The following is an 18,281-nucleotide window of genomic DNA, read 5'->3' as shown; positions in this document are numbered from 1 at the left end:
GGGTGGACTTGGCTCCTGAGCCCGCCCTTTATATCTGCAGCACATTGTAATAGTGGGATGGGAGTGGCAAGGGGTTAAAGTAAAACCAAATCTGAAAACAGATTTGGGCTATCTGCACACAGAGGTTTTCGAGGAGTTTTTGAAGCAGAAACTCTCCAAATTCTTGTCCAAGTCTCAAAAATCCTAAATATTTCTGCTCCAAAAACACTCAGTTAGCACGTAGCCTTAGACATAGGAAAGGGACATGTTGCTTGGTTTCTGGGGCTTAATCCATAAATTCAAAGCAGTTGTTATTATGTAACAATAAAATATTTCCATACAAACCAATACTATTGTCTTCTTCGTCGGCCTGCAGATAGTCTGGAATTTCCAGAGAGACGAGCTGTCGTGTAGAGGAGCTGGTCCCAGTATCTGCTGGCTGCTCCGTGGCACTTGCATGATGTGAGCACCAGATGGCGCTAGTAGGCAGCGCAGAGCCGGTCTCCGTGCTTTCACCAGGGCAGTCCAGCACGTTGGACGGACATGTAACAATCTGATCCTGACATTCGCGTGGCCAATTCGGAGCAGGACGGCGTTTCCCTTCAGAACGGTCCTCATCCCCAGGCTGCTTGCATTCACCAACACCGGAATGATCCAGACCTTCAGAGTCGGAGGTGTTAGTGGATTCTTCCATCTTTGGCGGTGAAACCTTGCCATTTAATAAATCACCAGTTGGTTCAATAATATCTTTTAGAAAATTTTTCACCTAATATCAAAATAAAAATTTAATTATTACAAAGTTCACCCCACCATAGGACTACAAAGTGACAAATACGAGAAAATATTAAGCTTTGAAGATCCAAGTGCTAAAATAGAGGCTCATCCTGAAATGTAGCAGAGACGATGGACAACGTCAGCAGGAAACTTACAGGGGCTATACAGTTCTCTATCATACATTTGTAATTAAAAGGGTCTTCTCATCTTGTGTCGTCAGTCTGTACTGTGGGAGAGTGACATCTCAGCTGGCGGCATGTGTGCCACATGATGTTATAATGGTCGATTCTCTAACAGAGTACGAGGAGGGCCTGGATGTCGCACCTGATAATTATTACAGGTTATGGGTATCAGATTCTCAGGTAGGACGCTGATCCAGGGAACTAGTCTGATTGTTGTATGTGAAGTCGGGAAGGAATTTTTCCCTAATACGGGGCAATCAGCCTCTGCCCCATGGGGTGTTTGCCTTCCTCAGGATTAACATGTTAGGCTGTAGGTTGCACTTGATGGACTTACCGTATGTCTACCTTCAACACTATGAAACGGTGTGTTCCCTGCTACAGCAGCACCGGCGGAGCGCAGGTACACTGATGCTGTTAGATGCAGCAATCCGTCCAGCCAAAGAGCAGCCATTGCAGAGTGCTTGTAAGCGCTGCGCTCCTTGTCTAGGAGCTCGGCTGCCGCTCATAGCCAATGAGCAGGAAACAATGAAATAAAAAAATCCATCCATTCTTAAAGGGAACCTGTCACCTGAATTTGGCGGGACCAGTTTTGGGTCATATGGGCGGGGTTTTCGGGTGTTTGATTCACCCTTTCCTTATCCGCTGGCTGCATGCAAGCCGCAATATTGGATTGAAGTTCATTCTCTGTCCTCCGGAGTACACGCCTCTGTAAGGCAATATTACCTTGCGCAGGCGTGTACTCCGGAGGACAGAGAATGAACTTCAATCCAATATTGCGGCCAGCATGCAGCCAGCGGGTAAGGAAAGGGTGAATCAAACACCCGAAAAACCCTCCCATATGACCCAAAACTGGTCCCGCCAAATTCAGGTGACAGGTTCCCTTTAAGAACAGAGAGAATAAGCAATTTGAAAAGTATCTTTCAACCTAAAGCACTTAATTATCATTAATGATAATGAGAATAACCCTTCAATACTTTTAATAGTATTTATTAGTTAGTGGGGATGCTGGGTGTCAGATCCCTGACAGCCAGCACCCCTACTACCTGTTACTCAGCTTGTGATTCTTATGGGGCACAGCTGGGTACTTCTCATAGTGCCCGGGTCTGCAGATCGCTTTAATTAAAAAAAGAACAAAGCTGTAGTAGACGGCAAAACCAGACACAGACACTACTGAACGTACAGGCCACAACGTCCCTACCAATATGTAACTGGTGGAGGCTCAGACATGGCGTCTGTATAGTGTATCCTATATTCTGGGATATAGCGTGTATACATCGCATATCAGATATAGTCAGAATGCAAAGATATCCTGCAGTTAATAGAAGGATTTGTGACACACAGATCCCAGAAAGCAGCTGTATGAGAATCGGTGCAGAGATGTGCCCAAATCCACAATGCCGCAGCGTTCACAGCACAGCAGGACTGTGACTGCAGGGTTAGCGGATACACGGTACAGATTCACATCCTAAATTCAGGATATTCACCTTGTTCACAGTTTTACTTTTTATTGGTTTCACTTCTGATTCTTCAGGAAAAAATATGTGTCTGTTCTTCACTGGCCGGTGCATGTCTAGGAAATGTGAGCGGTGCTTCACGCCTTTCTCCAGGTAGCGCAGCGTCCGATGCTTGAAATGTGAAATCCCCCCATATCTGTAGAAAGAGGTGACAGTTCCAAATGAGACAGAGATTGTTAATGGCTGCATCCTTATTTTACTTTTTTTTTTTTCAAGGAATAACTATATTTTTACCAGACAAAAAAAAGGGTGATTTTTTGTGTTTTTTTTATTGATTTTTTTTGTATTTGAAATGACTCATTTTTCTAAACAATTATTATTTTGCTTTAAAAAAAAAAATCTATTAGGAGACTTAGACACGCCATCATGATTGCTATCATTAGGTATTCCAGAATAATTTGTCTGATACTGTAAATTAGGAAGTCTATTAGACTCTAACAGGAATCTGTAGACGGAAGGGCGAAGCGCAATTGTTAAGCCCCTGGATTCTAGGTAATCTATTGGCACTGCACCACTTCAATGCAATCTAAATATATAATTGTCTAAGGGGTACTTCCGTCTTTCTGTCAGTCTTTCTGTCGGCAACTTCCGTCACGGAAATCCCGCATAGCTGATTGGTCTCGCCAGCTGCCTGTCATGGCTGCCGCGACCAATCAGCGACGGCCACAGTCCGATTAGTCCCTCCCTACTCCCCTGCAGTCAGTGCCCGGCGCCTGCTCCATACGCCCCGCAATCACCGCTCACACAGGGTTAATGCCAGTGGTAACGGACCGCGTTATGCCGCGGGTAACTCACTCCGTTACCGCCGCTATTAACCCTGTGTGACCAAGTTTTTATTATTGATGCTGCCGATGTGGCGTCAATAGTAAAAACATCTAATGTTAAAAATAATAAAAAAAATTAAAAATCATTATATACTCACCTTCTGCCGCCTTTCCCGGTCCTCGTGACGTTCCGGTGCCAAGGATGGTATGCCAGAAGGACCTTCCATGACGTCACGGTCATGTGACCGCGACGTCATCACACCCTGGGCTCGGAAGCTGCCGCCTGCACCGAACACAGGCGACAGAACTACAAGGGGCCCCACGGAAGGTGAGTATATGTTTATTTTTTATTTTTTAACCTGTGACATACATGGCTGGGCAATATACTATGTGGCTCTGTTCTGTATACTACGTCACTGGGCAATATACTACGTAACTGGGCAATATACTACGTGGCTGGGCAATATACTACGTGGCGGGGCAATATACTACGTGGACATGCATATTCTAGAATACCCGATGCGTTAGAATCGGGCCACCATCTAGTGGTCAATATTCATGCCCGAACTAAGCGGGGAAATAGCCAGGACTGACGTTCTCTCTTATCGTAGCCATTAGAGCGGGGTGTCAGCTAATATAACACAACTGGAACAACTCTCTGCGCCCCTACCATCGCTGTGGCGTAATTGTATGGCTACACAGTTCACACAGAGTAATATGACATGGGGATGAAAAGTTTCACATTTTCTGAAAAACTTAAGTAAGATCCATTAAGCGGACACAGAAATAGGAAAATCTGCATTAAACTGTATAAATACAAAAGGCCAATCTGCAAAAGAGACAAGTCCTTTATGGCAGACAGCGAGCAGGAGTACAGAGCGATTGCTGATCAATCAGAAGGGTTAGCCTCATCCCATGCCGGTAGTGAAAGGGTATGTTCACACACGAAGTATTTGCTGCAGATATTTTTTAATGTATCTATTAAAGCGCTGCGGAATATGTTGGCGCTATATAAATAAAAATTATTATTATTATTGGCCGGAGATCATTACAATGGGTGAAAACGCTGACAGAATTGACATCCTACAGATTGAAAACTGCTTCAAATCTGCAAGGAAAAAATAAGGAACGTGTGCATGACACTTCAGGGATCTCATTCGCTTTGCAGGAACACTGAAATGCTGAATTTTTCATGGCAAAACTACTACGTGTGAACATACCCAAAGTGTGCCATTCCTTATGCTGGGATCTGGTCATTACACTATATGGACACGTCTTACTGATCCTGAAGTACAGGTGATAAATCACCTATTCTCTGCCTGTAACATGAGGCTCGGATTCAGGACAGGAGCCCAGGACACTTAGTTACTGAGCCTTGCTTTACATGAAGAGGACATACACTACTCACACAAAGTTAGGGATATTTGGCTGTAGGGAGAAATTTCAGGATGATCTTAAAATGCCTTCTAACCTTAAATGCCTGAACTTAATGTGACCGTCTCTAAACCTTTGAGTGCACACGTCCACCTGCTCAATGTTTCAGTACTTTTCGCACAACTTGCTGTTCTCTAACAAGAGGATTAATGGCAAAAGTCACAACAGACGTTTGATCCATTAATTGGCCAATAAATCTTGGGGTTTAATTAGAATTGTTATTTAATCAGTCCTCCTCATCATGCTGGTCACATTTTGACATCATGAGACCAACATGACACCTAACAATTAACAGTATCTCCCCATTGCGAGGCTTCAGGCAGGATGTTCTCAGACGGAAGCGAACACTGAGCTTAGAGTGTCACTGGGTCATAAGCAGGTGACAACAGAGATACAGAGAGACGGGAAGAGTCACAGAAAGGCAGAGAAGTGGACATCCTTGGGCCACATCCCACACTGATGATGGCTTCATTGTGAACCCTTCACAACCGGATGATGAATGCCACACAACTGCAGGCACATTTTAGGGAGGTGAGAGGCACCCAAATGTCACGTCAGACCATTCAAAATCATTTACATCAGCGTGGTCTGCGTGCTAGACGACCTGCAAGGGTACCTGACCACTCCAGCTGGGCCAGGGAGCATCTACGCTGGTTGAGGGACCAGCAGGCCTCAGTGCTGTTTAAGGATGAAAGTCGATTCAGACTGAGCAGAAATTATGGCTGCCAACAATGTTGCAGATGTCAAGGAGAGCGCTATGCTTCAGCCACTGTTATCACCAGATGAGCCTTTGGTGGTGGTGGCGTTACAGTGGGGGCAGGTGGGTCTAGTCAATACAGACCTGCCCTACACTTTGTGAATGGTGCAGTGACAAGCCTCTAATACTCGAAATCATTAATCCTGTCATTGTGCCTCTACATGAACAACACAGGCCTAATCTCATCTTCATGGACGACAGTGCTCCAGCTCATCGAGGTCGCAAACATAGGGAACATCTACTGGAGACTGGGGTACCTCAAATGGAGTGGCCGGCACTTTCTTGACACCTGAATCCCATAGAAAACACAAGGGATCAGTTGAGTTGCCGTGTAGAGGCTCCTAACTCTACCCCAGAACCTCAATGACCTGAGGGACACCCTTCAAGAAGAGTGGGATACAATGCATCAGCAGACAACAGCACAAGATGTTGTTGTCAGCGGTAATCGATGCTCAAGGCCAAATGGCAAGTTATTGAGACACTGACATTTTTTATTTTTTTTGGGGGGGGGGGGGGGGGGGGGGGGCTTATGCTGACCACCGCTGTTGGCTTCTGTTTCAATAAATATCACAGTAGGGTGAACATTTTAGGTTTTCCATAAATTTCACCAGAAAGCCAAATATCCCTGGCTTTTTAGGAGTAGTGTATATGAAGAGACTGGGAGCAGAGGGTTTCCTTCCCCGATAATGCATGGACAATGAGAAACAAATTACAGCAGAAAATGTTTGTTGTTCCTCTAGTTACTTCTCTGCACATTTACAACAAATTTTACAATGACATCAGAAACCAAGATTTCGTTTCTTACTTCTGTCCTGTGCCATGTTTTAGCCCCAAGACAGTGGAGAGTTCAGCAGCCACATCACACGGGTTCTCTTCAGCATCCAGTTCATGGCTAAGGAAAGAGAAAATCTAAGAGTTTGTATGAAGTGTTTTTATTTCACTTTTTGATCCATTGTTCACGTCACGTCTGAAATCCAGCAGATGATTATGTCAGGAGTATTGCCAGCAGTATACCTCAGACTGTCGCCCCTGATGTGTGGCAAAGAATAGGCACACAGCGGTAAATGTGGGTAATGATAGCATTGTAAGAAACGTATAACACACAGTACACACTGTCTACGGTAAGCAAAACCCATAGAAATGACCTGCTGTATAAGTTGTATACATGCAGCGGGTAGGAGCATGTTCACACTGGCCACTAAACTGACAAAATCTAAGATGGAAACAAAGAGCAGTGAGGGAGCCGGCTTCTGTTTTCCTTTCTCACACAAGCTTCTCTACTGGACTTTAGAAATACCAGGGAAATTAATGGAAGTTAGTCCAGCCAGCACAAGACAGCCTCTGACTAGGTATACAATGAAGATCAATGCAAAAATGGAAAGGTTAAAACAGCACCTTACCTCCTCTTGATTTTAGCCTGTTTGCATTCTGGGGGTTCATCATCATCACCATCGTCGTCATCGTTATCTCGTCCATTTCTAGGCGTTTGTCCACCACCTGGCGATGTATCCCTGAAAACCTGTGAAACTTGAAGGAAGAAAATGAATATATGTAATAAAAACACTAATACATTTAATTTTGGCTCTAGTAATATGTATAATATATGTACAAAGAATAGCTTCATGGATGAGGCTTTAAAGGGAATCTGTCACCAAGATCAACTTTCCACCCTCCTGCAAAATACCGTATTTTCCGGCGTATAAGACGACTGGGCGTATAAGACGACCCCCCAACTTTTCCAGTTAAAATGTAAAATCTTCTTAAAAGTCGGGGGTCTTCTTATAAACCGTGTCGTCTTATAGGGCCGGTGACTTTTGTGCCTTTTGGGGGGGGGGGGGGGGAGTGGGCCTGATGACGACGAGGGGGCGTCTCACAGGAAAGTGAGTATCCCCCATTACCTCATTGTATCACTGCAGCATGGGGTCTCTGCTGGGAGCGGCGGCGGCGGCTGTGCTGTGGGGCGGCGGCTCCTCTTCTTCAGTGTGGGGCCTCTGTGCTGCTGGGCGGCGGCGTGGGCGGCTTATCTTCAGGCAGTCGGGGCTCCTCCGGTATCTCCTTAAAGCCCGGAGGCCCTGCCGGCAACTCCATCGGTGCAATGCAGTGGCCTCCGGGAACATGGCCGCTGCTCAGATTCAGATCTCGTCCCTAGATCTCGGGAGACGAGATCTAAATCTGAGCAGCGGCCATTTTCCCGGAGGTCACCGCATAGCAGCAATGGAGCTGTCTCCGGGAAAATGGCCGCTGCTCAGATTTAGATCTCGTCTCCCGAGATCTAGGGACGAGATCTGAATCTGAGCAGCGGCCATGTTCCCGGAGGCCACTGCATTGCACCGATGGAGTTGCCGGCAGGGCCTCCGGGCTTTAAGGAGATACCGGAGGAGCCCCGACTGCCTGAAGATAAGCCGCCCACGCCGCCCAGCAGCACAGAGGCCCCACACTGAAGAAGAGGAGCCGCCGCCCCACAGCACAGCCGCCGCCGCTCCCAGCAGAGACCCCACGCTGCAGTGATACAATGAGGTAATGGGGGATACTCACTTTCCTGTGAGACGCCCCCTCGTCGTCATCAGGCCCACTCCCCCCCCCACCCACCATATACACCCGGCAAGGCGATACCCGGCGTATAAGACGACCCCCGACTTTTAAGAAGATTTTCATGGGTTAAAAAGTCGTCTTATACGCCGGAAAATACGGTATATGGACATCCCAGGGGATCGGCCAGCATGAATCCAATGACAGGTTCCCCGTAATTACATAAGCTCTCAGACAAGCCAGGCACTTATTATGGTGACCCACATAATTCCTGAATATGAGACCAGCAGTGGCTAAACAGTAATGGCAAGCCTCATGGGGCGCCAAAAAATGTCAATGTTTAGTCCTCCTGTCACACCCCTTCCCACCATGCAATCCATGATAGATAACAGACTGTATAGAAGAGCAGGAAGACAGGAGCCATGTACAGAATAGCTAAAAAGGCAGGGATGTAGCAAGTGCAATCGTTAACGGCTATCACTTACATTGGGATTTCAGAAAAGGTGCAAGAAAAAAAAATGGTATAGCAGTAGCCCCATATATAACATGCCCGTCTCTGGTAATCATCTCATTGTGGCTCCACATATAGCGGAAGCCATACAGTAGAGGAAAGTTTGGCTTTTCTGGTCTTAGACTACATATTTCTAATCAGCAGTAAAATTCCCATCATAATTAACTAAACGTTTCAAAATCCTAACCCATGAAAGCGTGCGCTCAAACAAATCGCCAGAATGTGAGGAAGAAGGAATAATAAATGCCCAGCAGTTAGTCACAGGACACTTTCCTCCCAATTATATATGGCTTTAATGAAAACTCAGCTAGGGCCATTTCCTGCTTTATATCTGCAATAAATTAGCTATTAGTACAATCGATAGGTGCTAATTCTACAGACCTGGCCGGCTGGTATCAGCGTGTCCAGATGATGCATGCCTATCCGAGGAGCCAACATCTGCGGGTTCACTGTGATCCGGATCACAAGGGCATTGAGCTTCAAGGCTCTCTGGGTTCTGCATCTGATGACTGTCATAAATAACACTTAAAGGTTTACTGTCTCCATCCATTTCCTTTGTATCAAGATTTATGTTCTCCAGTCCATTTACGCAGTCACTGAGACAATCAATAGTTTCTGCAGAAGTCGGGGGTATGTGCAGAGTATGGTCTGTGAGCTGAGCATTAGCAGCAGCTTGTGCCTCCACTGTGTCATTACCATCACAGTCCCGGAGCTCATCAAATGTCCAGCCCTGTTGTGTCCAGTACTGAAACTGCTCATAATAGCGCCAGTATGATTCATTATAGTGCTCAGCCCATTCCTCCTTGGTTGTGGAGCAATTCCACGGCTCATCGCTGCAATCTTCCCCTGATACAGTTATCTCTTTGTGCTTTGTGATCCAACCCTGGCATAGCAGACCCTGCCCATACTGGTCCCAGTACCGTTCCCAGCTCTCCCGTGAACAGGGTTCTGCGGATGTCACTTTCAGATCAGCGGTATCCTCATCAGGACATCCTTCGTCGGGCTCCTCCTCATCAGGACATCCTTCGTCGGGCTCCTCCTCACCAGGACATCCTTCATCGGGCTTCTCCTCACCAGGACATCCTTCATCAGGCTTCTCCTCACCAGGACATCCTTCATCATGCTTCTCCTCACCAGGACATCCTTCATCGGGCTTCTCCTCACCAGGACATCCTTCATCGTGCTTCTCCTCACCAGGACATCCTCCATCGGGCTTCTCCTCACCAGGACATCCTCCATCGGGCTTCTCCTCACCAGGACATCCTCCATTGGGCTTCTCCTCACCAGGACATCCTCCATCGGGCTTCTCCTCACCAGGACATCCTCCATCGGGCTTCTCCTCACCAGGACATCCTCCATCGGACTTCTCCTCACCAGGACATCCTCCATCGGGCTTCTCCTCACCAGGACATCCTCCATCGGGCTTCTCCTCACCAGGACATCCTTCATCGGGCTTCTCCTCACAAGGACATCCTTCATTGGGCTGCTCAATGCTTACAGAACCATCCTCATCTTCACACACCTCATGAATGTCGTCTATACATTCCTTTATGCTTTGTTTTATGTCATAGGAACATTTTGTCTTTTTCTTCTTTTTCTTGTGAATTTTATGCTGCTTCACACATGTTTCCAGAGGCTGAAAACAAAGGAAAGCACAAATAAAGTGAACAAATAATTACAATCCAAATAGGACTTGTATCAATATAATGGCAAGATCTGCGGTACAGAACTAACATGGCGACCAAGAACGGGTTTAGGAGATGCCAGAATATATGATGACTAGACATCCAGAGGGACCCGTGGTCAGCAGGGCGGCGTCTCACGGAGACACAGGGCAAGGGTATTAGGGAGTAAGCTTTTTACTACTTTGGTCACTAAAGAGAATTTGATTGTGTAGGTTTGCTTTAAGGTCTAGTTTGTCACAAGGTGCACCTATCTCTATAACATACCTACACATGACTACACATGGCTATACACTGCGTGCAGAATTATTAGCAAGTTGTATTTCAGAGGATTATTTTTATTATTGATCAACAACTATGTTCTCAATCAACCCAAAAGACTCATAAATATCAAAGCTTAATATTTTTGGAAGTTGGAGTGTTATTTTTTTTTTATTTGGCTATCTTAGGAGGATATCTGTTTGTGCAGGTAACTATTACTGTGCAGAATTATTAGGCAACTTAATAAAAACCAAATATATTCCCATCTCTCTTGTTTATTTTCACCAGGTAAACCAATATAACTGCACAAAATTTAGAAATAAACATTTCTGACATGCAAAAACAAAACAAAACAAAAATTAGTGACCAATATAGCCACCTTTCTTTATGATGACACAACAGCCTTCCATCCATAGATTCTGTCAGTTGCTTGATCTGTTTACGATCAACATTGAATGCAGCAGCCACCACAGCCTCCCAGACACTGTTCCGAGAGGTGGACTGTTTTCCCTCCCTGTAGATCTCACATTTCATGAGGGACCACAGGTTCTCTATGGGGTTCAGATCAGATGAACAAGAGGGCCATGTCATTATTTTTTCTTCTTTGAGACCTTTACTGCCCAGCCACGCTGTGCAGTAGTTGGAGGCATGTGATGGAGCATTGTCCTGCATGAAAATCATGTTTTTCTTGAACGATGCCGACTTCTTCCTGTACCACTGCTTGAAGAAGTTGTCTTCCAGAAACTGGCAGTAGGTCTGGGAGTTGAGCTTCACTCCATCCTCAACCCGAAAAGGTCCCACAAGTTCATCTTTGATGATACCAGCCCATAAAAGTACCCCACCACCACCTTGCCGGTGTCTGAGTCGGAGTGGAGCTCTCTGCCCCTTACTGATCCAGCCTCTGGCCCATCAAGAGTCACTCTCATTTCATCAGTCCATAAAACCTTTAAAAAGTCAGTCTTAAGATATTTCTTGGCCCAGTCTTGACATTTTATCTTATGTTTCTTGTTCAAAGGTGGTCGTTTTTCAGCCTTCCTTACTTTGGCCATGTCCCTGAGTATGGCACACCTTGTGATTTTTGTTACTCCAGTAATGTTGCATCTCTGAAATATGGCACAACTGGGGGCAAATGGCATCTTGGCAGATTCACGCTTGATTTTCCTCAATTCATGGGCAGTTATTTTGCGCCTTTTTTGCCCAACACGCTTCTTGTGACTCGTTGGCTATTTGCCATGAAACGCTTGATTGTTCGGTGATCACGCTTCAACAGTTTGGCAATTTTCAACACTGCTGCATCCCTCTGCAAGACATCTCACAATTTTGGACTTTTCAGAGCCCGTCAAATCTCTCTTCTGACCCATTTTGCCAAAGGAAAGAAAGTTGCCTAATAATTAAGCACCCCTTATATAGGGTGTTGATGTCATTAGACAACACCCCTCCTCATTACAGAGATGCACATCACATGATTTAGGCTACGTTCACATTTGCGTTGTGCGACGCAACGTCGGCGACGCAACGCACAACGCAAAGAAAAACGCAACAAAACGCACGCTAAAACGCTGCGTTTTGCGACGCATGCGTCCTTTTTTGCCGAAAGTTGGACGCAAAAAAAATGCAACTTGCTGCGTCCTGTGCGCCCTGATGCGTGCGCCCACAAAAACGCATGTGTCAAAAAACGCATCACAACGTATGTCCATGCGCCCCCATGTTAAATATAGGGGCGCATGACGCATGCGGCGACGCAGCGGCGCCCGACGCTGCGTCGCACAACGCTAATGTGAACGTAGCCTTACTTAATTTGTAGTTGGCTCTCAAACCTGAACAGCTTGGAGTAGGACGACATGTATAAAAAGTATAATGTGATCAAAATACAACTTGTCTAATAATTCTGCACACAGTGTATGAAAGGGAATCTGCAGACCAATTTTCCCTGCGATGCAGAATATTATTTTATTAAACAATGTTTTTTTCACTCAATCTCCCCAGGTCCAGTGCTGCATCTCCTGGTTTCTGTTATTGGCTGCAGCACATCTAGAGAGCTCAGCGGCTCAGGCAGTGCAACACTGTCAATCACTGAGACAATAAAAGACCCCAGAAACAGTGATGGAAACTCAGGGCTGGATCCCAGGGAAGGCGAGTAAAGCAAAGTTTGATTTCATGATCACCAGGAGAGAGAGGTTTTCTGAAAATGGAAAAATATATATATACACATACAGTGGCATGTAAAAGTTTGGGCACCCATGGTCAAAATTACTGTAATTGTGAACAGTTAAGCAAGTTGAAGATGAAATGATCTCTAAAAGGCCTGACGTTAAAGATGACACATTTCCTTGTGTTTTAGCCAAAGAAAAAATACATGTTGTGATTTTTTACATTTTAAAAATTACAAAAAGGAAAAAGGGCTGATGTAAAAGTTTTAGTATGATTAGTATCCAGTAGCACCCCTCCCCCCCCCCTTTTTTTTAAAGTATTACAGCTTGTAAACGCTTTTTCTTTTTGTAGCCAGACAGTCTTTTGAATCTTGTTTGATGGATTTTCATCCAATCTTTCTTGAAAAATTCTTTCAGTTCTGTGAGATTCCTGGGTCGTCTTGCATGCACTGCTATTTTGAGGTCTAGACAGATTTTCAATGATGTTCAGATCATGGGACTGTGAGGGCCATTGTAAAACATTCAGTCTGCAGTAGTCTATAGAGGATTTTGACGTGTGTTTAGGATCATTATTAGTGATGAGGGAATATACTTGTTACTTGAGATTTCCCGAGCATGCTCGGGGGTCCTCAGAGTATTTTTTAGTGCTCGGAGATTTAGTTTTTCTTGAAGCAGCTGAATGATTTACATCTGTTAGCCAGCTTGATTACATGTGAGGATTCCCTAGCAACCAGGCAACCCCTACATATACTTATGCTGGCTAACAGATCTAAATCATTCAGCTGCGGCAAGAAAAACTAAATCTCCGAGCACTAAAAAATACACGGAGGATCCCCGAGCGTGCTCGAGAAATCTCGAGTAACGAGTATATTCGCTCATCTCTAATCATTATCCGTTTGCAGAAACCATCATCTTTTCAACTTCAGCTTTTTTTACAGATGGTGTTGAACCAAAATTTTGTAGAAATTTCACTGAATCCATTCTTCCCTCTACCAGTGAAATCTTCCCTGTGCCATTGGCTGCAACACAACCCCAAAGCATGATTGATCTACCCCCATTCTTAATGGTTGGCGAGATGTTCTTTTCCTAAAGTTCTGCCCACTTTTTTCTCCACACATATCTTTTGTTGCACTATGGCCGGCGCCCCTGCATGGTTCCCCTTCACCCTCCATGCAGGGACACCGGCATACTCACTGCCCCGGCTGTGTGGGGTGATCCCCCGGCATGCTTTCTGCTTACTTCTTGTACCGAGTCCCGGCTCTTAAAGGGCCAGCGCATATATAGTAAAATGCCATCAGTCTGTAGCCTAGAGACATTTAGTATAATTGTTTACCTGCAAGATGGCTTCCAGCCAATAGCTGGGAGACATCTTGTATAAAAGACTCCCTCCCTCCCTCTTAGGGAGTCGAGAAGCATAACGTTTAGTCATTAGGTAGTGTGGTATTCTACTAGTGAAGTTGTGAGGTTCCCGGTCCTGGTGTGGCCAATGTCCTGAACCCAAACCCCTGGTTCCACAGTGTGGCCAGAGTCCTGAACTCGAGGTCCTTGGTCCTGGTGTGCCCAGTCCTGAACTCGAAATCCCTGGTCCTAGTGTGGCCAGTGCTCGAACTTCATCCACAGGTCTGTGTGCGCCGGGGCCAAAACTACTCTCCGAATCTATCCAATTTGAAAGTATCCTGAAACCGTGTCATTTACTGTTCTGTGGACGAGCCAGAACCTAGTAGTCTGAAAGAAGCCCTAGTCCTTATCAGTGTCAACGAACCTTCAGCAGCTGCAGTACCAGGGACTGACTAGCAGTAGTACCAGGTGGCTACCTGCTACCAAGTCTGAATCCACCATCTGGAGCTACAGTGAACACCTGGTAGCTGCTTAGCTATTTCCTTCCTAGGCAAGCCCGGCCCTGTGGCACAGTGGGTTCATGAACCATGTGCACACCTGTGGGAATGACAGTCTGCTGGCCATGGGCCCCGCTGATCCCCAGTCCCCCCTGCACTTGGCTCTGTGTCATCAGCTGAGCTACCAGCGGGAGAGCCAGGAAAAAATTTGGTTCCATCTGCAGACACTAGGTGCCCGACTGGAAACCCTGACGTCAGTTGCACCAAGCCAAGTTGCAGTACCTACGGCTGTGTTTATGCACCCCGAAATGTATGCCTCTGGAGTGGAACCTGTCCAGTCTGATCCGCCTCAGTACCATGGGGATCCGAAGCAGTGCCAGGAATTCCTGGAGCAGTGCATGCGGCACTATGAAGTTTTCGACCAGCTATTTTCCTCAGTTTGGGTCAATGACCTGAAGAGAGCTGTGACCACAGTCTCAAACATTACTGTTAGTAACACACTGCACCGTCATGGATTACAATCCTGCATAGCACACAAGGTCCCCCTGCTTTCTATTGTAACAAATACTTATTTCATGAAATAAAATGCAAGTTAATTATGTAAAAAAAAATCATACAATGCGATTTTCTGCATTTTTTTTCTAAGATTCTGTCTCTCACAGTTGAAGTGTACCTATGATAAAAATTACAGACCTCTCCATTCTTTGTAAATGGGAAAATTTGAAAATTCGGCAGTGTATCAAATGCTTATTTTCCTCACTGTATATTATATATTTATCGACTTACCAGCAGCTGACATTGAACACATCCTAAACGGCCATAAGCACCAACTAAAGCCTTACCACAAAGTTTTTCTCAAACGATGATCCACCAAACTGTACTGGGAGTCCCATCTGCAGCATCAGCTCAGACTCCGAGTCTAGTTCTCCTTTCTCAACAGGAAGATCAGAAATATTGGACACCTCCAACTCTTCTTCCTCCTCTTCATCATCATCTTCACAATCTTTAGAAAAGAACACAAAATGTTACGTGTACCAGAGACAGAATAGTTCCAGCTGATTACTACATAGTTACATAGGTTGAATTAAGACCTAGGTCCATCAAGTTTAACCTTTCCCCACCAATTGTGCATTTTGTCACTAATTTAACTATAACTCACAATGTTTTGTGAATTGAGGAAATCATCCAGCACTTCTTTAAGGGCTGCTATAGTGTCTGCCATTACTACCTCCTGTGGTCAGGCTATCCACAGTCTGACTGCTCTAACTGTAAAGAACCCTTTCCTATTTAGCTGCAGGAATCGCCTTTCTTCCACCCGTAATGAGTGTTCCATGGTCCTCAGTATGGTCTTTGGAAGGAATAAATAATGTGCCAGTGTTTTGTACTGACCACACATCTATTTATACATGTAAATGAGAACTCCTAGGAGGCATCTTTTTTCTAAACTAAACAAACCCAACTTTTTCCAACCCCTCATCTGTACAATGAGTTTGCCAAAGTATAACAAAGGTAATAAAAGGCATTGCAAAAAGTTAAATCTGCATCAAAACCATGTAACAAATCAGCGAAATATGAAACAAGTTGGGCATTTTAAAACTCCAAGGCAATAACACCTTCTGCTATACAAGGACTATCTTCTATTTTCTCCCCCATTGTACAAGCTTTATGACGTGGGTATATATACACACACATGTATATAGATATGCATATACACATGTAAGTATAGTGGGGAAAATAAGTATTTGACATACTGTCGATTTTGCAAGTTTTCCCACCTACAAAGAATGGAGAGGCCTGTAATTTTTATTGTAAGTAGAACTCAATTGTGAGACAGAATCAAAAAATAAAATGTAAAAAAATAAATAAAATCACACTAGGATTTTTACATAATTAATTTGCATTCTATTACATGAAATAAGTATTTGATACAATAGAAAAACAGAAATTAATATTTGGTACAAAAACCTTTGCAATGACAGAGGTCAGAAGTTTCCTGAAGCTCTTGACCAGGTTTGCACACGCTGCAGCAGGGATTTTGGCCCACTCCTCCATAGATCAGCTCTAGATTATTCAGGTTTTGGGGCTGTCGATGGGCAACATTAATTTTATCTCACTCCAAAGATTTTCTATTGGGTTCAGGTCTGGAGACTAGCTAGGCCACTCCAGGACCTTGAAATGCTTCTTACACAGTTACCCTGTGTGTTTCGGGTCACTGTCATGCTGGAAGACACAGATCCATCTTCAAAGCTCTTACTGAGGGAAGGAGGTTGGCCAAAATCTTGTGATACATGACTTTGTCCATCCTCCTACAGTCTTTCTGTCCCCTTTGCAGAAAAGCACCCCCAAAGTATGAGGTTTCCTTCACCATGCTTCACGGTTGGGATGGTGTTCTTGGGGTTGTGCTCATCCTTCTTCCTCAAAGACAAGGCGAGTGGAGTTGGTACCAAAAAGTTCTATTTTGGTCTTATCTGACCACATGACCTTCTCCCATGCCTCTTCTGGATCATCCAGATGGTCACTGATTTTAATCCATGACGCTTAGTGTGTTACTAACAGTAATGTTTGAGATTGGTCCCAGCTTTCTTTAGGTCATTGACCAGGTCCTCCCATGCAGTTCGGGGCAGATGCCTGACCTTTCTCAGAATCATCCTTACCCCACGAAGCAAGATCTTGCATGGAGCCCCTGACAGAGGAACATTGACAGTCATCCTGTGTTTCTTCCATTTTCTAATAATTGTGCCAACAGGTGTTGCCTTCTCACCAAGCTGCTTGACTATTGTCCTGTAGCACATGTCAGCATTGTGCAGGTCTACAATTTTGTCCCATGTGTCCTTAGACAACTCTTTGGTCATAGTGGAGAGGCTGGAGTGTGATTGATTGATTGATTGATTGTGTGGACAGGTGTCTTTTATACAGGTAACAAGTTCAAACAGGCGCAATTAATACAGGTAATGAGAGCAGAGTAGGAGGGCTTCTTAAAGAAAAACTAACAAGTATGCGAGAGCCAGAATTCTTGCTGGTTGGTAGGTAATCAAATACTTATTTAATGCAATAAATGCAAATTAATTACCATATTTTTCGGACCATAAGACGCACGTTTTTCCCCCAAAATTTGGGGGGGGGGGAATAAGGGTGCGTCTTATGGTGGGAATATACCTATAAAAACTATGGCGGCGATCCCGATCCGATGCTGCAGGGCAATGCAGCTTCACTTCCCAGGCTGGTGCGGCGGTGGTGGTGATGCTCTGTTGGCATGCGCCGCCCCCGGGGACCATTTTCCCAGAGGCCTCCGCATCGCACCACTGGATCTGCGGGGGCCTCCAGGCTTACACGAAATGCCAGCAGAGCCCCGCCACCTCTCAGAGTACCACCACTGCCGCCGCCCCACAGAAGAGCACCACAGAGCACCACCACCGCCGCCCCCACAGAGGAGCACCACAGGGTCATTCCATGGTAGCTTACGTTACAACACAATATAGAAACTTACGTTACAAAGATGATGGTAACTTACCTGACAATAAGCTTAATCCAATGGATGGTAACATATTGTAACGGTAGTTACCATCAGCTTAGTAACGAAAGTTACTATATTGTGCGGTAACGTAAGTTATCTTTATTTCTTGTAATAAAAACTGTTGCTTTTAACTTGAGAGGTTAAAATACATTTTTTAAAGTTGCTGGGACTATGGTGTTTTAATACAGTAAAAATAGTGCTTCTCCCGTTTACCAGAGCAGAAAATTTGGCAGACTCATGAAGGACAATTGCCTTTCCTTTTTTTAAAACATAGGTTACCAAGTAATAACACTGTATTTTGTATTTAGTTTTATGGTTGAAAAATCAAACTGTGTTGAAATCTATTGAGAGTAGTTTAATGTACAATATACATTCACTCCTTGTTGTGCCTGCCT

At 44.9% G+C, this 18,281-nt stretch overlaps 1 protein-coding gene across 3 annotated transcripts in view; it reads right to left on the bottom strand.

Moving 5' to 3' along the window:
* TGS1 (trimethylguanosine synthase 1) overlaps positions 1-18,281 on the bottom strand; it is a 60,579-nt gene that overhangs the window by 25,495 nt on the left and 16,803 nt on the right. For all 3 annotated transcript variants that reach the window (XM_077270506.1, XM_077270504.1, XM_077270505.1), the window contains exons 4-9: positions 15,215-15,375; positions 8,826-10,080; positions 6,805-6,931; positions 6,210-6,296; positions 2,420-2,585; positions 325-745 (exon numbers count right to left, since the gene is read on the bottom strand). In XM_077270506.1, coding sequence (XP_077126621.1) covers positions 325-745; positions 2,420-2,585; positions 6,210-6,296; positions 6,805-6,931; positions 8,826-10,080; positions 15,215-15,375 — 2,217 coding nt within the window. The remainder of the gene's footprint in view (positions 1-324; positions 746-2,419; positions 2,586-6,209; positions 6,297-6,804; positions 6,932-8,825; positions 10,081-15,214; positions 15,376-18,281) is intronic.

The sequence above is a fragment of the Ranitomeya variabilis genome, chromosome 6 (assembly GCF_051348905.1).
Source record: "Ranitomeya variabilis isolate aRanVar5 chromosome 6, aRanVar5.hap1, whole genome shotgun sequence".
Classification (NCBI taxonomy): Eukaryota; Metazoa; Chordata; class Amphibia; order Anura; family Dendrobatidae; genus Ranitomeya; species Ranitomeya variabilis.
Note: the sequence above shows the minus strand (reverse complement) of the source record. Positions and strands in the feature narration are given on the sequence as shown.